Below are 23,805 nucleotides of genomic sequence, written 5' to 3'. Positions count from 1 at the left end.
TGGGTGGAGGCAAAGCGGGAGGACGGACTAGTAGAGAGCAAACATGTTCCTACATGCCTTGTTTCTATAGGAAGTAGCAAAATATTAAAAGTATTCAAAGATTAAAAGTGCCCAAATTTGACCCATGGCAGATTCACCATCACGGTACTTCTGAAACTCTTGAAAATAGTGGATGAATCTCAAACCTACCCATGACTGGAAATATATAGAAGACTTCATGGCAGCAATAGAAGACCCAGCTTTAAAGCTTGTTGTCTAGTAACAGACATTTTAGCAGTCATTGCTGAACTTGAGCGCTCGCCCTCAGCTTACAGAGGAACAGAGAAAGCCAGGTCTTTGCACTTACAATGTCTTCAGCCCTGTGAGGCCTCTAAACATTCGTCCATGCACTGATTCCAGTTGATTCTCTGTCAGAATCAGTTCCTGCACTCCTGAAGCTCCGTCAAACGTGCCTTCTCGGATCTCCTTGATCTTATTGTTGCTTAGATTTCTGGACGGACAAAATCAGACACAATAAGAAAATTATTAGTGTTTTATTCAAAACATGGGTCTTCACGCTGGAAGGAGGAAGAAGAGTATGTGCCTTTTAGTGGTTTTCTAGAGAGACATTCATTCAGCAAGGAGAGCATACAGAAGTCCAAAAGTATACTTACTACACTTACAAATAGCTCCCCTTCAATTACCAAAACCACAATTATATCACATATATCAAGAGTATTTAAATTAGTGGGATTACCAGCTCTTACACCTCATGTCATTCTTGCTTATAAGGGTCTCAGGGATACAGTAAGTGTGCATTTCTAACATCTGATTTACATCCATGAAGTTATGGACCGTGCTTGGGCCTGGGTGCTCATCTGACAAAAACCACTTAATGGTACTACCATCGAAACAGGTACGACACATTGAGATATGGACCACTTCTACTTAGTGTACCAGGACCTTTACTCTTCTTAAACTCAATACTGGAGTAGCATATAAAACTGGGTGACCACGTGTATCTGATACAAATTTTAATACGTGCACTCATGAACTCCTAGGTACTTAAATTTAACACCACCACTCAAAACAAATGGAGCATCACTTAACTCTCAATTCACAGCTACTGCAACATACAGCATTATTTTCTATATTTTTACCCTGCCTATACAGTCTCAAGATGTTTGCTTAGAGATCGACATTGGACAACTTCAATCTACAAAGTCAAATGAAGTTCTGATTAAATGCAAAATTAATCTGTTGAATATTTCATATTTGTGAAAAAGCTCTGAAGACTAGATATAGACTTCTGATTAAATGCAAAATTAATCTGTTGAACATTTCATATTTGTGAAAAAGCTCTGAATAGAAGACTAGATATAGAAAATAGAAACAGAATACTTCTAAACAGAAAATTTCTGAGTGATAAAATGCCATTAGAGATGCATAAAAATAAATTACATTTAATTTAAAACATTTATATAAAAGGCCTTAAGCACATTAAAACCTTGGACCTCAGCCTTTCAAGCATCTCCTACGATGCCCCATGTAGACTGTGATAAATAATCCCATTTATGTTTATGTTTATGACAGGAAACACTATTCTTTGTTTTACTGTCTAACAAAAAAGAGAAAGTAAAGGATATGCTCTTTGTCCCAAGAAGATGCCAAATTCCAGCACTATTACTCATACTGAATAGCACATTATTCCAGGAATGATCCCAGTATACAAGCAGCATGAGTAATAGTTTCAAAATCCAATTCCAGGTGATATAAAACAAATGACAAGGTATCAGATTAACACCTGGACTACTCTGCTCTGAAGAACAGGCAATCTTGTTGGGATAAAAGTTGACAGAAGACATGGCAACAGGACAGCTTGGCCTCAGATAGAAATAATGTGAGTCTTGCTCTTTGCAGAAGTCATCACTTAATAAAAAAAGAAGAAAAAAAAAAAAGATTGAGTCTTGGAGATATGTTTCATGTGGGAAACTTGAGTATGCTGGTTTATGTCTGCTGAACAACTGTCAGATAGTGGGCCCTACAGCATGTGGCCCATCACCTCTTGTGCATTCTGTGATCAGAAAGAATAGGAGTATGCCAGCAATCAGCCAAAAATAACATAAAAACATATAGAAATACTTACATACGGATTTTGCTTTCCAGTTTAGTACTTTGTGCTAACGCTCACATGAAGAGTTTATGTTCAGTGTCAAAGCAAGTCAAGGAAGGATATTCTGACATATGCCTTTAATTTTGGGGCTCAGCTATTTCTCTAGTGGAAATGTTTATAGCTCGGCATCTCTTTTGAATGCTGGCATAAATAAATGCTCCCAATGATCCCTTTCCTGGTAAAGATCATGCCACAATGCATATTTGCACAAAAATAAATGAATAAATAAGTAAATGTCTGTGGTGAGAAGGACGACTGAATTACTATAATACATAAAGACTTTGATTTTCAATTCACAGATTGCAAACTGACCTATACTTGCAGTCACAAAGGTTTATTAGTTAGGTTTTACCATCTAAAATATAGTTAGCCGCATATATAAAACATGGGTCTAATTTTAATAGAGGATTAGATACTCAAGGCAAAAAAGAGCAAATATTGGAGAAAAAGGCTGGTCATAATTTGCAAAGAAATTGGCACCTTTATGCAATCCAAACCATCTGAATTTTAATTGCTGCCAAAGAAGTTCTGTAGATAAGGAACTTCACTCATTTGAGTTAATGCCTGATCATTTCAACAATGTGAAATTATCCAAAAATATGCCAGCAGTTTCAGAAGCAGCCAATTATGTATACCTTTCCTATGCAAAAGATTTGAAAATCCATGATCAAATGCTACGGTGCAATCAAAGTTGCAAGGCAGAGAAAAGACAAGCTTTACAATAATAAATAGGTAAAGACGACACTGCCCTGCAATCCCACTTGGAGCACTGTCAAAGCAGATGTTCTGCCAACCTGGATTTCTTTATTTGTCTTCCTGAATTAAAGCTTTCCATATCAGAATCTAACAAAAAAAAGGTAGATGACAGGGGAAAAAAAAAGTATCCTCCCTACAGTCTGACCTACTAGAATAATAAACATGAGAAATGACATACTTCTTAGTCCAGAATTACCAGAAAAAATAATCAGCTGATACAAACCTTGAAAAATGAAAGCAGTGAAACTTTTGCCTGCCCTGCAACTCAGAGAGCTCTACTCCGTCCTTCCCAGCACTGAAAGAATCTTTCATTTATGATAATAGCACCTGACAAGGAATTATTTTTTTATGAGAAAAAAAACTTCTGACAGACTTTACAGCAAACTCTCATTATAGAAAAGCCCCATCCTCTTGCAACACTAAGCTTCTGTAAGGAATTCTTCTTTAAATACTGGAAGACAGTGGAAAAGAAAATGAGTATTTCCCAAGACACCTATGTCCTCTGGCAGGACTCAAATGGGAACCTATAGGCAACCTGGTCACTCAAGAAAGGTTATTGTTGCCATAAGGACTTCCTGATTTACCCTGGCGACAACGTTTAATCCCATTTCCAGACTTCTATTTTGGGCAAGAGGTCAAAAGAATTTTTCAGAAAGCCTGGGTTTACTTTATGTGGGGCTGTGAATTTGAAATGAACAGATTAAGAAGCTATCAAGGTGACATTGTTCACACAGCTCACTTTTCAGTCAGATTTTACTCACTTTATGGCTCAAGTTTATAATAATATTATTTCTGTTGATCTTATAACTTCAACACAGAACAAGCTGGATTCTATTCAGACTTAACGAAGCCATTCATCCTGCTGTACCTGGCTGGGGCAATTTCAACATTCCAGCACACTCTTCATCGCTGTGTTACCAACACGCTACAAGAGCAACCAGCAGAGGTGGTCCAACTGCAAAGGCTCTGCTGGGTCTCACCTTGAACCTCACAGTTTTATCATCCAAACAGCCTGTTCTGAACAGGGGTTTCCCAAGAATCTTTCTGCCAGTTGGTAATGTGTTTAGAATTTTTAAGTATATGTTAGGAGGAAAACCCCAATGCTGTGGCACTCTTCTGGAGGGTGCCAAGAAGGTTTTACAGCCTTTACCAACAGTCTGGCTGGCTCTACAGAGCGAGTTGTTCTCAGAAGCAGGATGGCACTGAAAGTCTTAAATACTACAGAGAGACAGTGAACTACACCCCGTGACACTGCTGTAATTCATTCAGCAGAGCAGGCTGATGGCCTCACTGGAAGAAAAGGGAGGCACACGATGAGCCCAAACGCTGTGTGCCACAACACTCTCCACAGTATCATTTCCAGCAAATAAAGTCCTTTTCTGTGTAAACAAGTGACAGATGACTGCAACTTCAATTGCCATAGTAAAATTTATGCTTAGGGGAAAGAACAACAGGTAAAAGCTCTTTCTAACATCAAAAACTACTTTTACCTCCGCAAGAAACTTGAGATCCTGTTTTTGAAACTGACTTCTAGTCTGCAAGTTTTATCATGATTCAATTTTATTTTGCTTGTAAAATGTGTTAAATCCTGGGCTTACATTTCATACAATTCAGTACAGAAGAAATATTTACAGACAAAGTAAGCCTCCAATTATATACTAGAGGTGGGGCTGGCAGTACCAGAGCCATTGCCAAGACAGCCCAACACTTCCTATTATAAGACTATACTTTATGTTCAATTTGTACCTTTGGCCATATTAACAGAATGAGCTGTTAGATGTCCCTTTCAGGTTTTGAGTTAAATATTTGTTTTATTGCCCTTGTTCTCCAAGAAAAAAGGTCAGACCCCTTTCTCCCCAGCAGTGCATTAAATACAGCAGTTCACCATTTTATTTTGAACGTTACCTCATTGCCAATTTTTTTCACCACAGAAACATCTGCGGGGACCTCAGTGGGATTGTCCAGTCCCACTGATTTCCTGTAGGCACCAGGGAATGAGCAGGCTCTTGAGCTGACATCTAGGAGCTGCAGCCTTTCCCTGTGGGTCAGCATCCCATTGCAGCAAGAAGTGTATCTCCGTGCTCCCAATGAGTTAGGTACCCAGGGGGGTTTAGAACTTGAACCTGTCTGCCATGGCCAGAAGATCCCTCCAGGCTCCCACTGCCGTGGGAGTCCCCAGGCACTGGAGGATTTTTTCACTGATTAACAACTTGAGGTAAGTCTCAGGAAGTTGTGAGGTCCCCAATGTCTGCCTCATGCTGAATTCGGTAGTTGCTGCAAGCAAAGAACTGTTTCCTTCTGCAAAAGTCAAAACCTTACCTCTGTGAAGGATAGTGTCACCCCTCACCCCTGCCTGATACAAGACCTTGCCGTGCCAATTAAGAAGATCTCCCACTGACAACATACTTCTCTGGGAAAGGCAGAAGCTTCCAGCTCCCAGGTCTGGAGGGCAGCAGGTCCTGCAGCCTTTCTATCTCACAGGGACAGGATACCCCCAAAAACCCAAATCACAGAGCTGCTTCCACTCTTACACAGTTCAAAAAGCACCCTTGAATTTCTCCTGCACTTTAAGCAGATTCAAATTACTCTTTTCTAACCGCCCTGCAAAATATTAGTAACACAGTTCTACATCAATCTTTTTATTCTATTGTAAAAAGATGGATTAAAATTTAGGTTATGAAAATAGCATTATGTATATGGCATTTTGCAGCTAATTATTGAAGCTGATTTATTTATTTATTAAAAAAAAGGCATATGCAGACATGTTAACCTTTTAAAAACCAGCAGGGTAATCTTAGCAATTTAATTCCTAAATAAAATGTGGCATAACTTTGCATTATGGATCTGTGACCTTTACATTTCTGTATCAGGAATTCACTTTTGTTTTGTATTAAAATGTATTAAATCCTGGGCTGACGCATCATACAATAAGACTCAGCTTAGGAGGAATATTTACAGACAGATTCCACCCCAAAAGCTCATTATATGTTAGAGGTGGGGTTGGCAGTACCACCTATTGCAAATGTGATCTGACACTTCCCATTTATTTCTTTAATGCTTACTTTAAAACACTGACAAGATTTAAAAGAATGAACTGTCAGATGTCCTTTTCATGTTTACAGGTAGGTTCTTTTTAGTTACGTTTTTCTTTTTTTTTTTTAAAAAAAAAAACAAAAGAAGTTTACCTATTCCACAAAACAAAGCTAACCAAAATACCATTTTTTTCATATCCCAAAACCCTGATAGATATTTTTGTGAAAAGCCCAAAGCACTCAAATAAATTCTCATTTCAGATTTGTTTATTGGTAACTACTGTGTAAGTGTTTTATTCAAAGGATACATCTTCCCTGTTAAAATCTGTTAGGATTTGGCTGAATTCTTAGAGTTTTAAAAAGAGTTTTAAAATTACTGCCACAGTCCAAGGAGACTGCAAGATGTATTTTTTTGGAAAATCTGTGTTTTAGGAGCTAATTTTCCAGATATTTTTTCACTTCAGATTCTCCTTCAGACGACACCTTCCAGTGTGTCTCAAGACAGCGCAGGACAATGAGCTACAGACCGTGCAAAGTTTGGGACTGGGAACATTTCTCCATCCAAGTATCTGCCAATCCCAGGCAGTGTTGAGAAGTAATGGCCTCGGCTGGATAGAGAGGGGCCCCCAGAGAGATCTGCGAGGGCTGTAAAACCAGCTCAGGGCAATGCAGTGGGGTAACCGTGCGGGAGGGCTGGGAAGGGAGCCCCAGTGAGAAGAGCAGGAGGTTTGTCAGGGGCTAGAGAGGGGCAGAGAGAAAAGGGACAGGACGCTGGCCTTACGCTGAGGCAAAACACTGTGAGAAGAGAAACTGCACTGAGTCAGGAGATGAGAATCTAGCAAGGATCGGGACAAGAATGCAACTGAATATTATTATGTGAATATATAACTAAAGACTATTCTCACATACACACACTGGAGCAATGTCAATGCTCCAGTCTGATATGTCAATGCCAAATCCATGAGTACTTCCCTTTGGATTCCTATTAGAGACTCTGATACATCACAACACAGGAATAGACGTGGACAACTGATGGAGCTTGAGTGCCTAAAGAACAAATGTGAGCGTGCGCCTAGAATGCAAGTACAATCTGAATCCTCCTTAGGGTGCAATTTACAGACCACCTCAGAGTGTTTATGTTATAAACCAAAGCTACGCTTAAGCATAACATAAGATGAGGAGGCACCAAGACGAAATAGCCATAAAGAGGAAGGAAGAGCTAATTTTTTTCTCTCTGGAATTACACTGGAGCTTTACTAGCCACAGTGGAATTGCGGTACTCTTAGTTTCTTTGCAAATTTCCTTGACGTGGATCTGTCACTAGCCTTAAACTGAAGTGAAGGACAATCAGAAGGCAATGATTCAAATGCCCATTAAGATATCCAGCTTGCAGATATTCATATTAATTTCAGAAGAAAGAGAATTACAAAGATTAAATAAAGAGAAAAAGGAAAAAAAGGTGATTTAGGTTGATGGTCTGCCACTGCAAAGCTCTAAACTGCTTTCTTAAGCCTAGGAAGCAATGCAATTTCCAGACAGATTCCTCCACATGCTGTTTTCCTTTAACACTTGAACAGACAAGGAATACGATGAGACAGAGTCAATATTGCCAATCAAATAACAGTAAAATTTCTAGTCCCTTCTACACACTTAAAAAATGGGATTTTGATCAATATTCTTCCTCATGAATTTAATAGCAGCAGTAAGACTTAATGAAAAGCACATACACCCATTCCTGGCACACACACAGAGCTGCTGCATTAGCACCATTAGCAGCCACAATCCCATCCACTGGTATTTCCCTACATTTCCCCTCTTGCAGGATGGAAAGGCCTATTATTAGCAGAAGGACACTTCATAAAGGCCAAATAACAACACAGAAGGAAAGGGGTGTTTGTTTGTTTGTTTTTTCCTGTTAACCCCTTCTCTTTGCAAAATGCAGCTACCAGAATTAGAAAAAAGAAGTCAAATTTGGCCTTTTAAGGATCACACTACTGAGTTGAAAAAACAAAATGCAGCTACCAGAATTAGAAAAAAGAAGCCAAATTTGGCCTTTTAAGGATCAAGCTACTGAGTAAGGTTTGGTTGAAATGTTGCTCTGCTTATATGAAAAAACGTCCTTTTCAGAAAATCTGTTTATTAAAATTGAGATACTTCTTTACAACACCAGATAGAACAAAAGAAATTAGTTCAACTACAAAGGTTACCTAAAAAGTCTCTGCTTGGAGGTTGCTACTAAAAATCCATATGAGAGACACTTTTTCTGAGGTGTAGGGACAACTGCTTTTTGCTGCCCACTTAACCTGTGCCTGTACACCTCAGTTCTCATCACCTACCAAGAACAGAGCAGAAAGATCTTTTGTTTCACAGGAAACACTGCTAAAAAACATCTCACAACTGCTTCATGCTGCATTTATGCACAGCAATACAGCCCTGTCGCGGCACCCCCATCCTTTTCAGAAAATCTGTTTATTAAAATTGAGATACTTCTTTACAACACCAGATAGAACAAAAGAAATTAGTTCAACTACAAAGGTTACCTAAAAAGTCTCTGCTTGGAGGTTGCTACTAAAAATCCATATGAGAGACACTTTTTCTGAGGTGTAGGGACAACTGCTTTTTGCTGCCCACTTAACCTGTGCCTGTACACCTCAGTTCTCATCGCCTACCAAGAACAGAGCAGAAAGATCTTTTGTTTCACAGGAAACACTGCTAAAAAACATCTCACAACTGTTTCATGCTGCATTCATACACAGCAATACAGCCCTGTCGCAGCATCCCTCCCACCTGAGTGACTGCTGGGAACAGGAAGAACTGCACTACGACTTTCTACTTCTACATTTTAAATAAAATCAAAGAAATTATTCCAGCTATCACAGAGTGACTGCTGGGAACAGGAAGAACTGCACCACAACTTGCCTACTTCTACATTTTAAATAAAATCAAATAAATTATTCCAGCTATCACTACTCTCCAATATTCAAAATACACATCCTGAAGGTTTGATGAGGACATCCACTATCTATTTATACAGACAACAGGGCACTTCAACAATATCAACAACTTTTTCTAATTGCAGTGTAGCTACAACTTATGGATCATTCATAAAATTCATAAAAAGCTACCATATATGATAAATTCCCCAGGTGTGGTGGCCTGTACTTGCACAAATACAACCCCCACCCCCATGCATCTGAAACTGTTGCGGAAATAAGAGATAAATTCCCCAGGTGTGGTGGCCTGTACTTGCACAAATACAACCCCCACCCCCATGCATCTGAAACTGTTGCGGAAATAAAACTGACCCAAAAATCCCACTACAGTTGTCTCCAAAGCTCCTGAGATCCTACATAGATTCAAATGGCTGGGAAGCTCCACATGGCAGAAACCATGTGAAATTAAAGCAGAATGCAAAGCCTGGTTGGCTGGTTGGGTTTCTCTAAATTACCTTAACTCTAGCAACAAAATCTTACTAAAAGTAAACAGTTAGATGAGACATTAGCAATGGGGCCACAGGGTTAAAACTTTGAATAACTTCAGAAATAAGTTATTTAGAAGACTCTCAGGAGGTATCTAACATATTATTCTCTTTCCAAAACACAGCTCTTATTAAATATATACATTTTACAGTGCCAGGACTCAGGCTGTTAACAGAATTGTACAGATATATTTGAATGACTGATCTCTAAATTAGCTAATTGATTCTCCTCTGTAAAGCAATAATGATCAAAAGAAGCTGCCATCATCTATATCTATATAGATCTATATATGTATATTTGAAACAGTCACACTAGGGAGTCATGCAATACATTTAAAAGACAAAACTAAACTTTGTAAACATACACCTGAATAAATTCTGGGACAGAATTCCCTTCAGTTTCCATGAGTCAAAGACTTTAAGAAATATAGCCTAAAGAATACTGAAAAGTCAGCCTGGAGATCTTCATCTGTCACTGGTTTAACTGGGTCTGTCCATCTAACAGGCAACTCATTCAGTTTCCTGAAATTCACATTTACAAAGTGAAGCCTGCTACTGCAGTACTAAACTGTAAAACAATCACGCCTTCCCCCTTCCTTATAACCCAAGGCAGCACATATTCTAACAAGCAAGTGACTCAAACTTACATTTTTCTGAGGTTGGGCAATTTCTTGAAGAGTCCGATGGCTTCCAAAACAGAAATATCATTGTCATTCAAACGCCTGATAGGAACAATAAAAAAGAGACATTTAATATTTCACAGATGTCTAGCAGCTATAACTGTGACACACAGGGCTGCCACACAGAGAACTATGACCTTTGTTAAGCAAGACACTATCTGCCATCTCGCCCAGACTCCTAGAGTGAAAAGAGTTTAGCTTTGAAGGAAAGTGAACAAAGAAAAGTATCTAAAGTCAAAGCTTAGGATGTCTTTAAGAGTGGAACACCAAAGGACAGTGTCAGAATGCTGCCTTCTTCCAATGCACAGGATAAGGGATTATTAACCTTAACCCATTTAATATTTCACAGATGTCTAGCAGCTATAACTGTGACACACAGGGCTGCCACACAGAGAACTATGACCTTTGTTAAGCAAGACACTATCTGCCATCTCGCCCAGACTCCTAGAGTGAAAAGAGTTTAGCTTTGAAGGAAAGTGAACAAAGAAAAGTATCTATAGTCAAAGCTTAGGATGCCTTTAAGAGTGGAAGGCCAAAGGACAGTGTCAGGATGCTGCCTTCTTCCAGTGCACAGGACAAGGGTTTATTAACCTTAACAATTAGACAGCCTTGTTTGTGTGACTAAACCTCCCTCACGCATTTTGCTACAGCAGACATGCATTTGGAGGTGGGGTCTGTGTAAACAGAAGGGATCTGATTTCTGCTCGAAGTCTACTGGTCTTCGAAATTAACGCAAACCCCACTGTCTTGGCAGGCTTGGGATGCAAACTTCTTTCCCTGATTACATGTAGCTCCATTTTTCTACGCAGAGACTTTGCTGGATGTCTCTCTCGTATTTTTGTATCTTAAATTCAAATCAACAATTTCTATGGGAGTTTAAATCGAATGTCTTAAGTACAATAAATAGAATACGGCTTGGGATGCAAACTTCTTTCCCTGATTATATGTAGCTCCATTTTTCTACGTAGAGACTTTGCTGGATGTCTCTCTCGATGTCTCTCTCGTATTTTTCTATCTTAAATTCAAATCAACAATTTTTATTGGAGTTTAAATCAAATGTCTTAAGTACAATAAATAGAATACTAACACAAAAAGAGAACTGTCTTTGAGGGGGCTACTATTATCGCAAAATAACCAGATTATTCAGTTATTAAGTAATAAACACGTTTTCTCATAATCTCTTCAGCAGTGTATCATGTTTAGGTTTCTGAAGAATCTCTAAAGCAATTAAATTTCATAAGATCACTTACAGCTTAACAATACATTTTAGTGAGAGCCATTTCACCCAAGTAGCAGGCACTGCTGAGATGGAATGAGTTCCTGCGCGCAGATTTAACTCAAAAGGGTTAATCCATTTCTTAAATAAAAACGGCCAGATGCAAAGACAAAGGACTCAAAAGTAGAATGGAAAGGACCCATACTGCCTGGGCCACATAACAGGTCAACACTTCAAGAAGACACACAGAGGCAGCTGATGGCAGGGCCATGGCTCTTTCTCATCCCCACAGTTGGCATCAACGCTAAGGAAATAAGAGAATTGTGGTGCTCCTTTGAAATAAAATTAACTTCCCCTTTTTCACACAGGGAGTGAAGTAGAAGGAGACTTGAATTGGTCTGAGCCATTTTACAGCCTTTAAAGACTAGGAAAAGCAACACGCCCTGCTGAGCACATCCTGGAGAGCCAGCACTTACAGATCAGTAGTGTACTCAGGAAGGTGACTGGGCAATCGGGTGAGTTTTTGGTTCGAGCAGTCTACGATTGTTCCCTCGCAGCGACACTTCTCAGGACAGACGAGATCCATGAAACACTTCCCAGTGAATTTACTTCTGTAATCCTCTGACCCTGCAATAAAAGGAAAATATATTAAGGCAAATAGCTCCTGAGAGCTGCAGCAACCAGAGATTTTGTGGAATCTCCTCAACACTGCCTCCTGTAAGCTCCCAGCTCCTGCACACGATTTTAATACTTGCCAAAGATTTTTGTTCAGCAATTTATCAAATTACTCCCGAGACTAGCCACTGTTTTTCCCCTCTTCCTTTGATAGATTAATTCCTTGTCTAACAAGCCTACCTGTTAAGGTATTTTTGAAGCACGTCTAATTAGCTGCTGGGACTTTGCTTCAAATGAGCTCCAGCAAAGTGACTTTTTCCTATTTGGAACTTAGTCTGCCAACAAGGAAAAGGGATCTCATAAAAGCAGGAGGTCTCTTGGTGCATTCAAATGACAAAGGATTTTTAAAGATATCATTAAAAACCCCAAAATTTTTAGACCTCAGCTACTGGAGTTATTTTTGAGACCAATCTTTTATGAGAGAAACTTGTCAACTTTCCAACAATTAGATACCTTTATTAACTATGTTAAACAGCAAAGGAAAGTAATAGCAGTTTAAATCATTTTCATTTTAATTAAGGAAGGGGTAGACCATACTTAGTGAGAAGCACTCCCCAATGTACCATTATATCATGATTGCCAGACCTCTTTGACTAGGTTTTTGACCCGTTCTAATGAAATGCTTTTGCAATTAGGCTCACTGAACTAATCTGTCCTTTTCAGATTTCTTTTTTTCTCTTTTAATAACAGCAGATTGGAAACTTGATCTCTGGGTTTCAAAGAACCAGGAGTATTAATAAATGTGTATGTAAGCAAAGTGTTGCCAAGACCCCACTGTGCAATACTGACCCACTCACTTCGTATTTCATAATGGAAGCACCAGGATTGTCTCAGGAACCTTGTGCAATGCCCACTGATCAGAACTACCAAGAAGTATTTTTTAACTTTTCCAGAGTTTTAAAAGCCAGTTGCAAGGCTTTCTCAGGAATGACCTGAGCACGTTCAGTTTTTCAGAATCTGAAAACATCAATAAAAACTTAAACCTGAGCTGAAATTTGTTTTTTAGTGACTTGATGACGTTCATCACCTGCTTCCCCTTCCCAGACTGATAAATACACCACTGCTCATTTTATGACCACGTAATATTTTCTGTAAGAAAAAATAAATCACCTAAACCAACTATTACATTAATTTATGTTACACACTACCTCCACAGCGTGACGCAGTGAAAGTAAGCAATTCTGCAGGCAATCCAACATTTTGATTCCACAGACAGATTTTGGTTTAGTTTTGTAATTCCAAAGTAGATACGAGAAACATCACATGAAACTTTGTACATTACCACTTCTGTGGTGCTAAATACCTCACAGGTTATCATGCATATTGTAAATTATACATCTAAAGTGAAACCTGGCTACTGTTTTTCAGTTTGACAGCATAGCACTTAAAATATTAGGGCCACTGGGCACTTTAAAATGTTATAAAAACACCTTCTCCACGTCACCATCATTTAACTCTTATACTTTCAAAAAAACCCCATTTGATTTCCAGTCCTAAAAATTCCAGGCTTGGTAGTCTGGCTAAAATATCAAGTGACGAACATATTACAGCCAGATTAGAAGAACATACAGCTATTCTTTGTTAGGTCTGTAAGACAGTACATTTGGTTGTTTATGATTCCTTGGAAATAATGCCAAAGACGACCAGTTATCAGAGTTTATTAGAACTGCTACAATACAGTACACCTTGAAAAACCCAACAAATTGTTTCACTGATCAGAAAGCATCTTGGAAATCCACAAATTAACCCTTGAAGAAGCTCTTCTAATTTTCATTGTAAAAGCTCTTTGAAAGAATAATCACAAACTTCATTAAGTTACACAGTGTAAAAATTTATTAAGTATCATTTTTAGTCAACTGACGGATATAAGATTCAACTTCCTATGGGAAAAAAGAAGCGTGGGAAAGTAAGTGGAAAGCTTTATGAAGGAGAAAAAGGAGTATTATAACAGTAGAGGGTGAAAATCACTTTTTGGTTTTCTCTCAAGCTTTCTGGCAAAGTAAATAAAGAATACTGACCACATTTTGACTTAGTGGTCTCATTCTCTTGATGGCATACAACTTTCTGCACCGCATCAGCTATAACAAGTTGATCTTGCCTGGGCATCAGTCCATTGCCTCCACGCTTGAAGAAGGGGAAAGCCCTCTCAGCTCAGCAGGAGAGGAAGGGAGCACACATCACCTTCACGCTTTTCTTTCTTTTTCTCTCTTTTTTTTCCTCCTTTTTTTTTTTTTTTAATTCTAAATGAGTTTAAATAAGAGTTACCCAGGTAAGCACTGAGTTAAAAGTAATCAATAGCATGTCTATGATCAGCAAGTACTCAGTCATCTGTTAGACTGTGAGACGGCAGGAATCACCTGCCAAAGACTAGATAAAATTTATTATTTGACCTGAGCCTTGAGATCACTTGGACAGGTGGCTGCTCGATGAAGATATTCCCATCTGGGATACTAATGTGATACTCAGCCATCTGCTTGCAGAACTATTTAAGTGTGCATATCCATCTCTACACACAGGGCTTTATTAGTGCACTTCTGCAGGGCTCTGAGTGAACATGACAGGATTTGGGAAGTAGAATTAACCATCACATACATGTAGTACTTCTTGCACACTATAAAATCACCTGTGGAAAGTCATGGAAAAGAGATGCAGGACAGGCACAGAAGAAACACTTGGCTTCAGCTTACTATTCCAGACCTGCCATTTGGTCATTTTATTATACCTGAAAGTCTGTGTGCACTGTAGCTGAGAACTCTGTGAAGCTTGGCTGAGTGTAAAACATGGCCTGGGAGATTCTAGTTATTTCCAAAACTAAACGGAATTATGTTTGCTGTAAAATAAGTAGCCAAGGCAACAGCAAGGCCTGTGTTTAACTGAGGGCAACTGTGTTTATCTGAATTGCCAGTTACTCTGATAACATTTTGATTTCACAACCTATGTGACGCCACTAACAGGTACAAGGGCATTGCAATTGCTCAGTATCATTAAACAAACACACATGCCATTCTACAAAACAGCAGTATTGAGATGAAGAAACACCACATTTCCAAGTGCTCAAAAATTTTAGGTGCCTTTCTAATACCCACATGGAGAAATTAAAAACAGAGACAAATACCTTTTTGTCCTATTCTTTTTTTTTTTTAAGCATTGTTTAGCAAATCTGATTTCAGTTTTTAAAAGTTAGCTTTGCCCAAAGGACTTAAAAGGAGTGCTAGATGATCTGTTCTGGAAAAAATCAAGCTGTCTCAACAGGGGCTTGAATACTGACCTGATACATTCATTCTAGAAAAGACAAATCCAGCTGCCTCAAATTTGGCACCAAAAATGTGATCACAAAGATCGCTTGGTCTAAAACTTGGACAAAACCCCCAGGAATCCCAATAGTCACTTCTTCGTGTAACTGCTAGATCACAATTCTCATAGGTTTTTCAGGAAAAAAAGGAGGTACATTGTTCGTCACAATTTCACATTGGCAGTATTAATTCATATAAGTAGTTACAGCTAAAATTTAAGGATATTAGATGTCCTCCTTCTGATGGCTCCACAACAGATATGTAACAAATGTGCAAGAGGAGGCAGTATTTCCATGTAAGAAAAATTCTATAAGAAGCTCTTAAAGTCCTTTATAAATAGGTGTAATATCTCTGCTTTACATAGTGGGGGAAGTTAGGCAGAAGTACATTAAAGATCTTATCTAAACTGTCTAAGCTGAAATGGCCCATTTGGGTATCCTGACTCAGCTTTGTGCTACATAACTATTGGATAATTCTGTTTTCATACAGGCCATGTTACCCATGTCATTTCAATAGATAAAAGACAAAGCTTTGCAGACTCTTCTGCAGTTCTTTTGCAGTGTAATTCCTCATAAAGAAATGCCAACACATTAAGATTGCTCAGATGAGCTCCAAAGTCACGTTAAGTAGCAGCAGCTCGTTACAGAGACAGCATCCAAAGTGTACCTCGAGCAGGAGGACTCACTGGACAGCTCAAATAGAGAGACGTAGCTTACATTATTTATAAGGTAAGAAGACAAAAATTATTTTTCACCTCTATAGGTATGGCTGGAATCACCCTTGAATCATATTAATCAACAGGATGCCTAACTTCTTCACTGTAAGAGCAATTAAACAGATTAATTACTTAGAAATGGTTATTCTGCATGCAAGCCCCCTGGAAAGCCTGTGGTAAACATCACTAGGGCTCCCCCCTGCAGTGTGCAGAGTCTGGTTAAGCAACACTTCACCTTTTTCATTTTTTCCTGTGAGAAAAGGGGAATCTCTCACCTTTTGATGCTTCTGAAAACAGCAGAAGTATCCCAGCATGCCATGCGGCAGGGAGTATGCAGCCTTCCATGGTGCTTGACAGAACCATGTTCAATTTGTATTGTTCTACCACATGGTTAGATCAAGCACAAAGGAAAACCCCATGGACAGCCAGAGTCAGAGTTAGGCAGCGCCAAAGAGAGAAGAGCGTTGAGAGGAAGCAGCATGGAGAAGCACAAGCTGAAGGTTCACGGAGAGCTGCTCTCCACTCCACCCATGCAAAAAGGTGCTGGATACAAGAGGTCATCCTTTATGCTACAACTGCAGGAACACCCTGGAGCACAATTGGGGTTAGTTGTACAAGAACAGAGCCCCGGCGAATTCAGAGACAGAACTAATATGATAGAAAATACCACCAAAGGACTGCAAACAGCTCCTTCCAGGAAGGATGTGCATCTTCCACCACATACTGGATGCTCAGTCTACCCGTCTCTTTATTAGCTACTTACTCTCTCCTGGTGTCGCCTTTCCATATAAACACTATTTTGGTTTTCTCCATTTATTTAAATGCAATCTTAGAAATACCGCAGCTCACATTAATAACAGTAGATTCTGAGCTGATGGCCAAGCTCTGGCATTAAAAGCTCCCTAAGCTCCCTTTGAGCCTGATTTCAGCTCCCAGTGGCCTTTCATGCAGGTGGCACTTAGACTGACAATCTGTAATTACCACTGCTTTGCTTTTTTTCGTTTAATTTCAACTGCAGTTTACAGCAAGGTAGCACACATGTGCTACTTCAGACAGATTAAGGCAAACAGGAGTATTTTGTTCTTATGTTTCTTGGCATAACATTTGTTGGGTTTTGTACATCATTTGCTGACAGAAGCATTCTCTCTCCTTCCAACATCCAGGATTATTTCAAACAACTTTACTTCTTGTAACTCATTCCTGCAACTTTGATGTATCAAGTAGGACATTCAGTTTTGGCTTGACTGCTCCCACTGAAATAAAACTCCCATTGACTTTAATGTCTGCAGAGCTATGCCAATGGAGAGTGCTTTTGAAAGTCACATCTCAAATGTTCTTGCAGGCTTCAGGAATGAGAGAGGAAGTGGCTGTGCTCTGCAACTGCTCAGAACATCCTGCTGGACTTCAGTGAAGGTCAGTGCTTGTGCTTTTCAAATAAATACAACTTTCCTTAGTAAAGGGTTTGCATTGCCCAAAGAACAAAGTCAGCATCGAGCAGATTATTCATTGCCTACACGGAGAACAATCAAGCACTTGAGCAGAGATGACAGATAATACAGCAAGGGGCTCTGCTTCACCACTGAGTTATGAATGAGCATTATTATGCAGAAAGTCAACACACAATTACTTGGGAACTCCAGAAAATAAGTACAATGTTAACTTAGGCACCTCATACTGCAGGTTTGAACACAGCAATGAAAATAAAACAATTTGATTTACTGTCTATCTTTATAATCTAAGAGAGAAACTAAAGCAGCTTTTTAAGGGAACCTGACACAATAAACCTTCAATCCCCACAAGCTGCCAAACTAGCCTGAGTCCTAACTGATATACAAATTAAATTATTAATTTTCTTTCGTGACTCATGCAACACAGCACAAAGAGGCATTAATTTTCTTCCATGATTCATTCAAAGTACGCATAACCTGGAATCCACACCTCATTTATTTACAAATTATATCAATAACTAGCAGTCCTGCCAATAATTTTGTACGGCTCCAGCAAAGAAGGATACAGAGTTCAGTATCTCTGTTCCTACACTGGTTTAATAACGCAGCAATTCTGGCATAGGCTCGTCAAAGAAATTCATCCACAGTACTCTGTTAAACAATGAGAAGTAACAGTTCATATCTTCCAAATACTTTTATATTATATACTGATTTACAGTATTATGTGGAATATCTGTAATAAACGCAGTAATTTCAGTGTCAATGAACTCTTTCAGTTCTACTGGAAACAAATGCAGTCAGAGCCCTGCAAACATCTTCCTGAGAAACCCCTAGAGAATATTTTGAACAAGTCTCTATTCCTCTGCTGCACTAATTAAACATCGCTTACAATAACTGCCTAAGCTAATCATCAACTACAATGAACAAGAGGTATCAGCACACAAAGAAAAGTCTGCCAAAATGCTAATTTATGTCCCCAGAATACATGAGAGGCAAAATACTTCACAGGCACATTCTGGCCTTTCTGCTTGTTGTAGACAATTGCAAAAATCACACAGGAATGTACCCATATTTTTTTTTCTTTTTCTGACAAATGGAATAGAAAATAAACAGGAAAGCACGCTAACTTGTAATTTTTTTTTTTTTTTTTAAATTTCCATAAGCCTTTGGATGTACATATGAACATTCTGCATAGGTGTTTGCAAAAAAAATATACTGAAAAAAGAATGATCATATCTCCAGATATATGCCAGTTTTCATGAAAAACCCCACCCTTTAGATATCCTCTACATCCAAGCCACATTGGATGGCTTGCTCTTAGTGCTCTTCACCTCCTGTAATCTAATCTGTAATGTTTATCAGTCAATGAATCTGCAGTTTGCTAAGGAATTGTATGTAGGACTCTATATAAAGTGTCCCATCAAGCTGTAACACCTCAGGAGGCAGCCGCAGTCTCAGAATAGTCAGATGAAAATTTATTGTCCAACAGCAGGCTCAAACTCAAACAGGTTCTTGCATTGGTTTTAGCTGACTTGCTCTCTTCATGCCAATGCCTCTCCAACTATTTTCTTTACCCTATTGAAGTGACCGCTATACCCACAAAAAAGTGCTAACTTTGCATCTCTGGTAAGTGTTGCTCAGCTGAATCTCAACACACGCAATGGCAATGTGAGAGAAGAGAACAAACTTCATCCCACCTTAGTTTTTGAGTTATAAGAGTAATCACCCAGCTTTCTGCCATAGCTAATGAAGACACTTCCAGAGGACAACTCAGATCTCAAGTGAGGAATCTATATAGCTCCATACACTGCCTACGCGGGGAATCTCACACAACTATGTGATTTAGATGCCTAAGTGATATGGATGCATCTGAGACTCAATATTCATTCTCCCTCTTTTCATTGCCTCGTTACTATAATTGCAAATAAGGATGTTGGCTGGTGACAAAGCAGTTCAGATGTTTAAGTTTTTGAAGACTACTTCAACTTAAAAATAAAATGAGGCACAGGCTTAAAACAAACTTTTTAACAGGGACACATTGATTTCCATTCTTATTAAGAATCACAGTCCAAAAATAAAATGAGGCACAGGCTTAAAACAACTTTTTAACAGGGACATATTGATTTCCATTCTTAATAAGAATCACAGTCTCTGCCAAACTGACCCACCTCTCTATGCTAAGCTTCTGCTTCCTTGAATTAAATGGTTTCCATCCTGCCTGCTTTTCCCTACTGCAGTGCAGGAAACCTTCCCAGAGTGTTCAGCACGAGCTAATGAAGGGTTACAGCAACTGACACAAATATTAGCATAAAGATCTGAATTGCTAGCAAAAATTTACAGAAAAGGGAGGGCTATAGTCAATATACAGTGCAGCCAAATTACTTTTACAACACGAACATTTCTACAGTACAAGGGAATTTAGCTCCATTACTATTAGCCTTGTGTTCTCTAATGACTTCAACTTCAGGAGAATTTCATGCAGACCAAAGCTCAAATATACACAGCTACAGTATGCACTGAAGACTTCAGGTTCACAATGATGAATTCAGTCTAGGATTTAATCTACAGGTGATTTGTTGCTGTTAAACAACCTTCCATATTCAGATAGAATTATTCTTAAGCACAACAAAAGCATATCCTCGGCTTTGCTATATTCAGAGAGTTTCTGAAGGTACTTTTGCTGAGTCTTTGTGTGTTTCAGGGAAAAAAAAAAAAAGGCAGAACACACAGCATTCAACTGAATAAAACCAAAATAAAGCACCCACAAAAAGCCCCACAGAAAGAAATCTGAATGCAGTTAATCTTCCAGTTGTCTAGATCACAGGCAATGTTTCATACGCCTTTCCCTCACTCTGCTTGAGTAAAAGCCCTGGTGAGAAAAAGTGCTGGAGCTTGGCCTCAGACCAGGTTTACCACAAATGTGACCAGGCCTAGAGCATGCTGTGCAGAGCTGCCAGTCCCCACCACTGTCACCTCCAGCACGGACAAACCCTCAAGCTGTCAGGGCTTGGTGCCTGCTCAGGCTCTAAGCTCCTAAGGCTGAAGAAACACAGAGAAGAGAGAAGGAAATTTCAGGTCATCGCATGTAATTGGAACTGAAAGTAGACAGATAACCCAGGAAAGGTGAATATATACGAAGGCAGAGACTGGAAAAGACACATATAGATTATAGAAGGAAAACTGCAATAATTAAGAAGAGGTTTTAACAAATTAATTGGAACTGAAAGTAGACAGATAACCCAAGAAAGGTGAATATATATGAAGGCAGAGACTAGAAAAGACACATATTGATTTAGGAGGAAAACTACAATAAGTAAGAAGAAGTTTTAACAAACGCCTTTGAAAATTATGGGTGAACAAACAGCAACTACATTGCTATCTAATGACACTAACCCTAAACATGCAGTCTCTGGATCCACATACACCACAGAGGCTGACTTTGATTTGGGTTGGGTTAACAAGGAGCAGTGTCCAAAAAGGAGAGAATTGTGCTGGCAGATGGTTCATTGTCCTCCTCCGCCTATTCCCAGAGCTTTTGATTTGTACAGCACTCTCTGGAACTGAAGTAACTAATTAAAATATACAATGTATGCCCCAATGCAAGAGGAAGCAGGAGGACAGGTTTAATTCATAGTATTTCAAATAGTAAAATTATTTCTAAGATACTTATTTCCAAAAATTAGAAGATGAAAAGCTTTTGTGATGTGATGCTCATAGATATACACAGGCTTTGATTATTATTTGATCATTACTGACACGTGGTTTGTGTCTGTAAGGATGGTGGAACTTTCCCTGTTTCTGAAATACACAATATACTACAAAATGCAAACACATCACAGGGAAAAAAAGATACACAGCTGAATACAAGGGCAGCTCTCTGCAAAAGCTATTTCATACACAGTGTCACACAGCAACCAAGGATCCTGCCAACTCTTGAAGTGACAATAAGCTACCACAGAGACAACACAATCTGCTCATAGATTCATTTCCCTTCCTCCTAAAGCCCAGTGCTGCTTCAGAAAACAAAACTGCCATGTAGTGAACTTAATCAAATGCTACTGAGCAGAAGATTTTTGTTATTCTTTCCCCCCCCCCCCCCCGTGGTGGAAAATGCAGAAATTAGGATTCCTTTTGATTTTTTTTTTTTTTATTTTTTTTTTTTTTTTTTTTTTTCCCCCCCCCCCCCATTCCTACTAAGAATGGGAGCCTTCAATGACCTAAGGCTGACAAGTACCATTAGATCTTTAGGTGGTCACAGTGGGCAGATGCAGTCAAAAAGAAAAGGATCATCAGAATTTTACTGTTGCCACTGAAAATGACAGTATTTCCCTTTGCTAAACAGAAGAGAGAATTAGTCACAGCCTGTCCTCTAACTTCTCTTTCAAGAAAAACGTTTTTAAGTCTCGGATTCTATAGCTGTAGGGAGAGACTTGAGCAAGGGGGAGATTTATTATTTTTTGGTGCATTGCTTTAAATGGAAGGCAGAAAAACATGAGAAATGGTATCTATTGCAATCTGAGGCTTAAACATATTTGATAGTATATTCAACAGCTTTGCCTGTCTCTCAGCCCCAGGCAAAAACATGCCCCTTTCCCTGCTGTTCCTTCATTTCATGCTATGATGCTTCCAATTCTCCTTTTAAAAAGAATTATGTACATTATCTACCTGTTGCACAGAATCTCCTTGCTATGACCCCTCATAACCTTTGCAGATGTTGCTCCATCGTTATCAGAAAGAGCTTGAGTCACTTGGTTGAGGGAGGAAATAACATCTGGGAAAAGTGCCTCCATAGGGAGTTAAAAAAAGAAGGCAAGATCTTGCTAAATACTATTTACAGGGATGGTGGGGAGCTGGAGTAAAAACTGAAGGAAACAACTGAAGGAACTAAGTTTTCTATATTTTATTTTTATTTTTTACTATGCTGCTTTGGTTTTGTCTTCACGGTTTCATTGAATTAATCAAATACAGTTCTACTTAGCCCATCTGCATCTCTGAACGTGTCCTCTTGACATTACCTTCTTGATGTTCCTCTACCATTTCAGACTGATGACAGTCTCCTTCATGATAAGTTGTAGAATCCAAATGAATGTGGAAAACAGACAGATCACTTCAGGACAACCCCAGAATTTTATGACTTCAGAACTGGTCCTTTCCCTGATCTCAAAATATTAAGCTCACCTAAGTTTACCTACTCGTGGGTGTGATCCTGACACTGGCTGAGTACCTCTGCTCCCACTGTGCTCATGCTTTCTCTGCATCCTCATCCCTTCTCAAGAGTCAAAGACCAGGTCAGGATAAAATCCCTCACATTGCTTCCTTGATCAACCCCTCAGATTCACTGTGTTTTCGCTCACAAAACCATCTTTCTGACCATTGACATGTACTAAACGTATCAAACATATTAAATGAAAATGTCAGGACCCTGAAACAAGAACCCTTTGAGAAGAGAGATGCACATCTACAAAAGGATTTAAAATAAAAATTCTTTTCTCATCCAATGAGCAAAAGATGTAAAAACTAGACAGGGAGAATCCAGCAGCCAGCAAGGACACTGACAAGTTACTAAGCACTGCCATCCCAGTGGGATTGTGCAGGCTCATCCCTGGATAACACAAAGCACTGCTCAACAGTCTGACTTTGAATGATGAAGATTCATACCTCACGGACTTTTCTGCACAGAGACGTGCTGCGTTAAATCCTGGGATGAAGCATATTCCTCAAAATGAAAACATGGAAAATTCCTGCTAAAAGCCAAGTCTGAAGCAGCCGTGATTCAAAGGGACAACTTGAGCAGAACAGGTGCCAAGGATGTCTGTTCTCTGGATTGATTTACAAACTAAGAGTCTTCTAAACTATTAGACGTTCCCGCTGTCTCATATGAGCAGACAGTGAGTCGAGTTCAATGTATCTCATCGCCATCTGGAAACTCTACAGGCAATGATACCTTCTCTATTGAGCTTTTGAATAGAATTAGTTTTCATCCAGCTGAAATCTTTGTTCTGAAGCTGTACAATCCCTGCTCTCCTCCTTCACAAGGCAGGTTTATGCCTTTTCCATGTGGTTTTGATATACTCATAGAACTGGAAACCAAGGGAAAAACAGGCTAATGCCTCAACGAAAGGACCTCCAAGATAAGAACTCACACAAAATATTATTCTCAACACCACCAGGTACTGTGTTCTGCATTGTTGCTCTTCTTAGCTATGACCTTTCATAAATGATATCAGATGGTGTTTGCCTTATCCAATAGCCTGTACCATTGTTCAAGGCATGCACACACATACATAACATTCATTTCTCTACTCTACCAACAAAAGCAGAAGAAAATAACAATGGCAAATTGGGCACAGATTTAAACTG

At 39.1% G+C, this 23,805-nt stretch overlaps 1 protein-coding gene across 1 annotated transcript in view; it reads right to left on the bottom strand.

Annotated features, from left to right (window-relative positions):
• Positions 1–23,805, bottom strand: part of LOC106891544 (slit homolog 3 protein-like) — a 554,801-nt gene that overhangs the window by 145,662 nt on the left and 385,334 nt on the right. Inside the window, exons 15-17 of the mRNA XM_014948178.1 lie at positions 11,791–11,941; positions 10,066–10,140; positions 347–490 (exon numbers count right to left, since the gene is read on the bottom strand). Coding sequence (XP_014803664.1) covers positions 347–490; positions 10,066–10,140; positions 11,791–11,941 — 370 coding nt within the window. The remainder of the gene's footprint in view (positions 1–346; positions 491–10,065; positions 10,141–11,790; positions 11,942–23,805) is intronic.

The sequence above is a fragment of the Calidris pugnax genome, unplaced genomic scaffold (assembly GCF_001431845.1).
Source record: "Calidris pugnax isolate Ruff unplaced genomic scaffold, ASM143184v1 scaffold27, whole genome shotgun sequence".
Taxonomy (NCBI): Eukaryota; Metazoa; Chordata; class Aves; order Charadriiformes; family Scolopacidae; genus Calidris; species Calidris pugnax.
The sequence above is the reverse complement of the archived record's forward strand: the minus strand, read 5'-3'. Positions and strand labels throughout refer to the sequence as shown.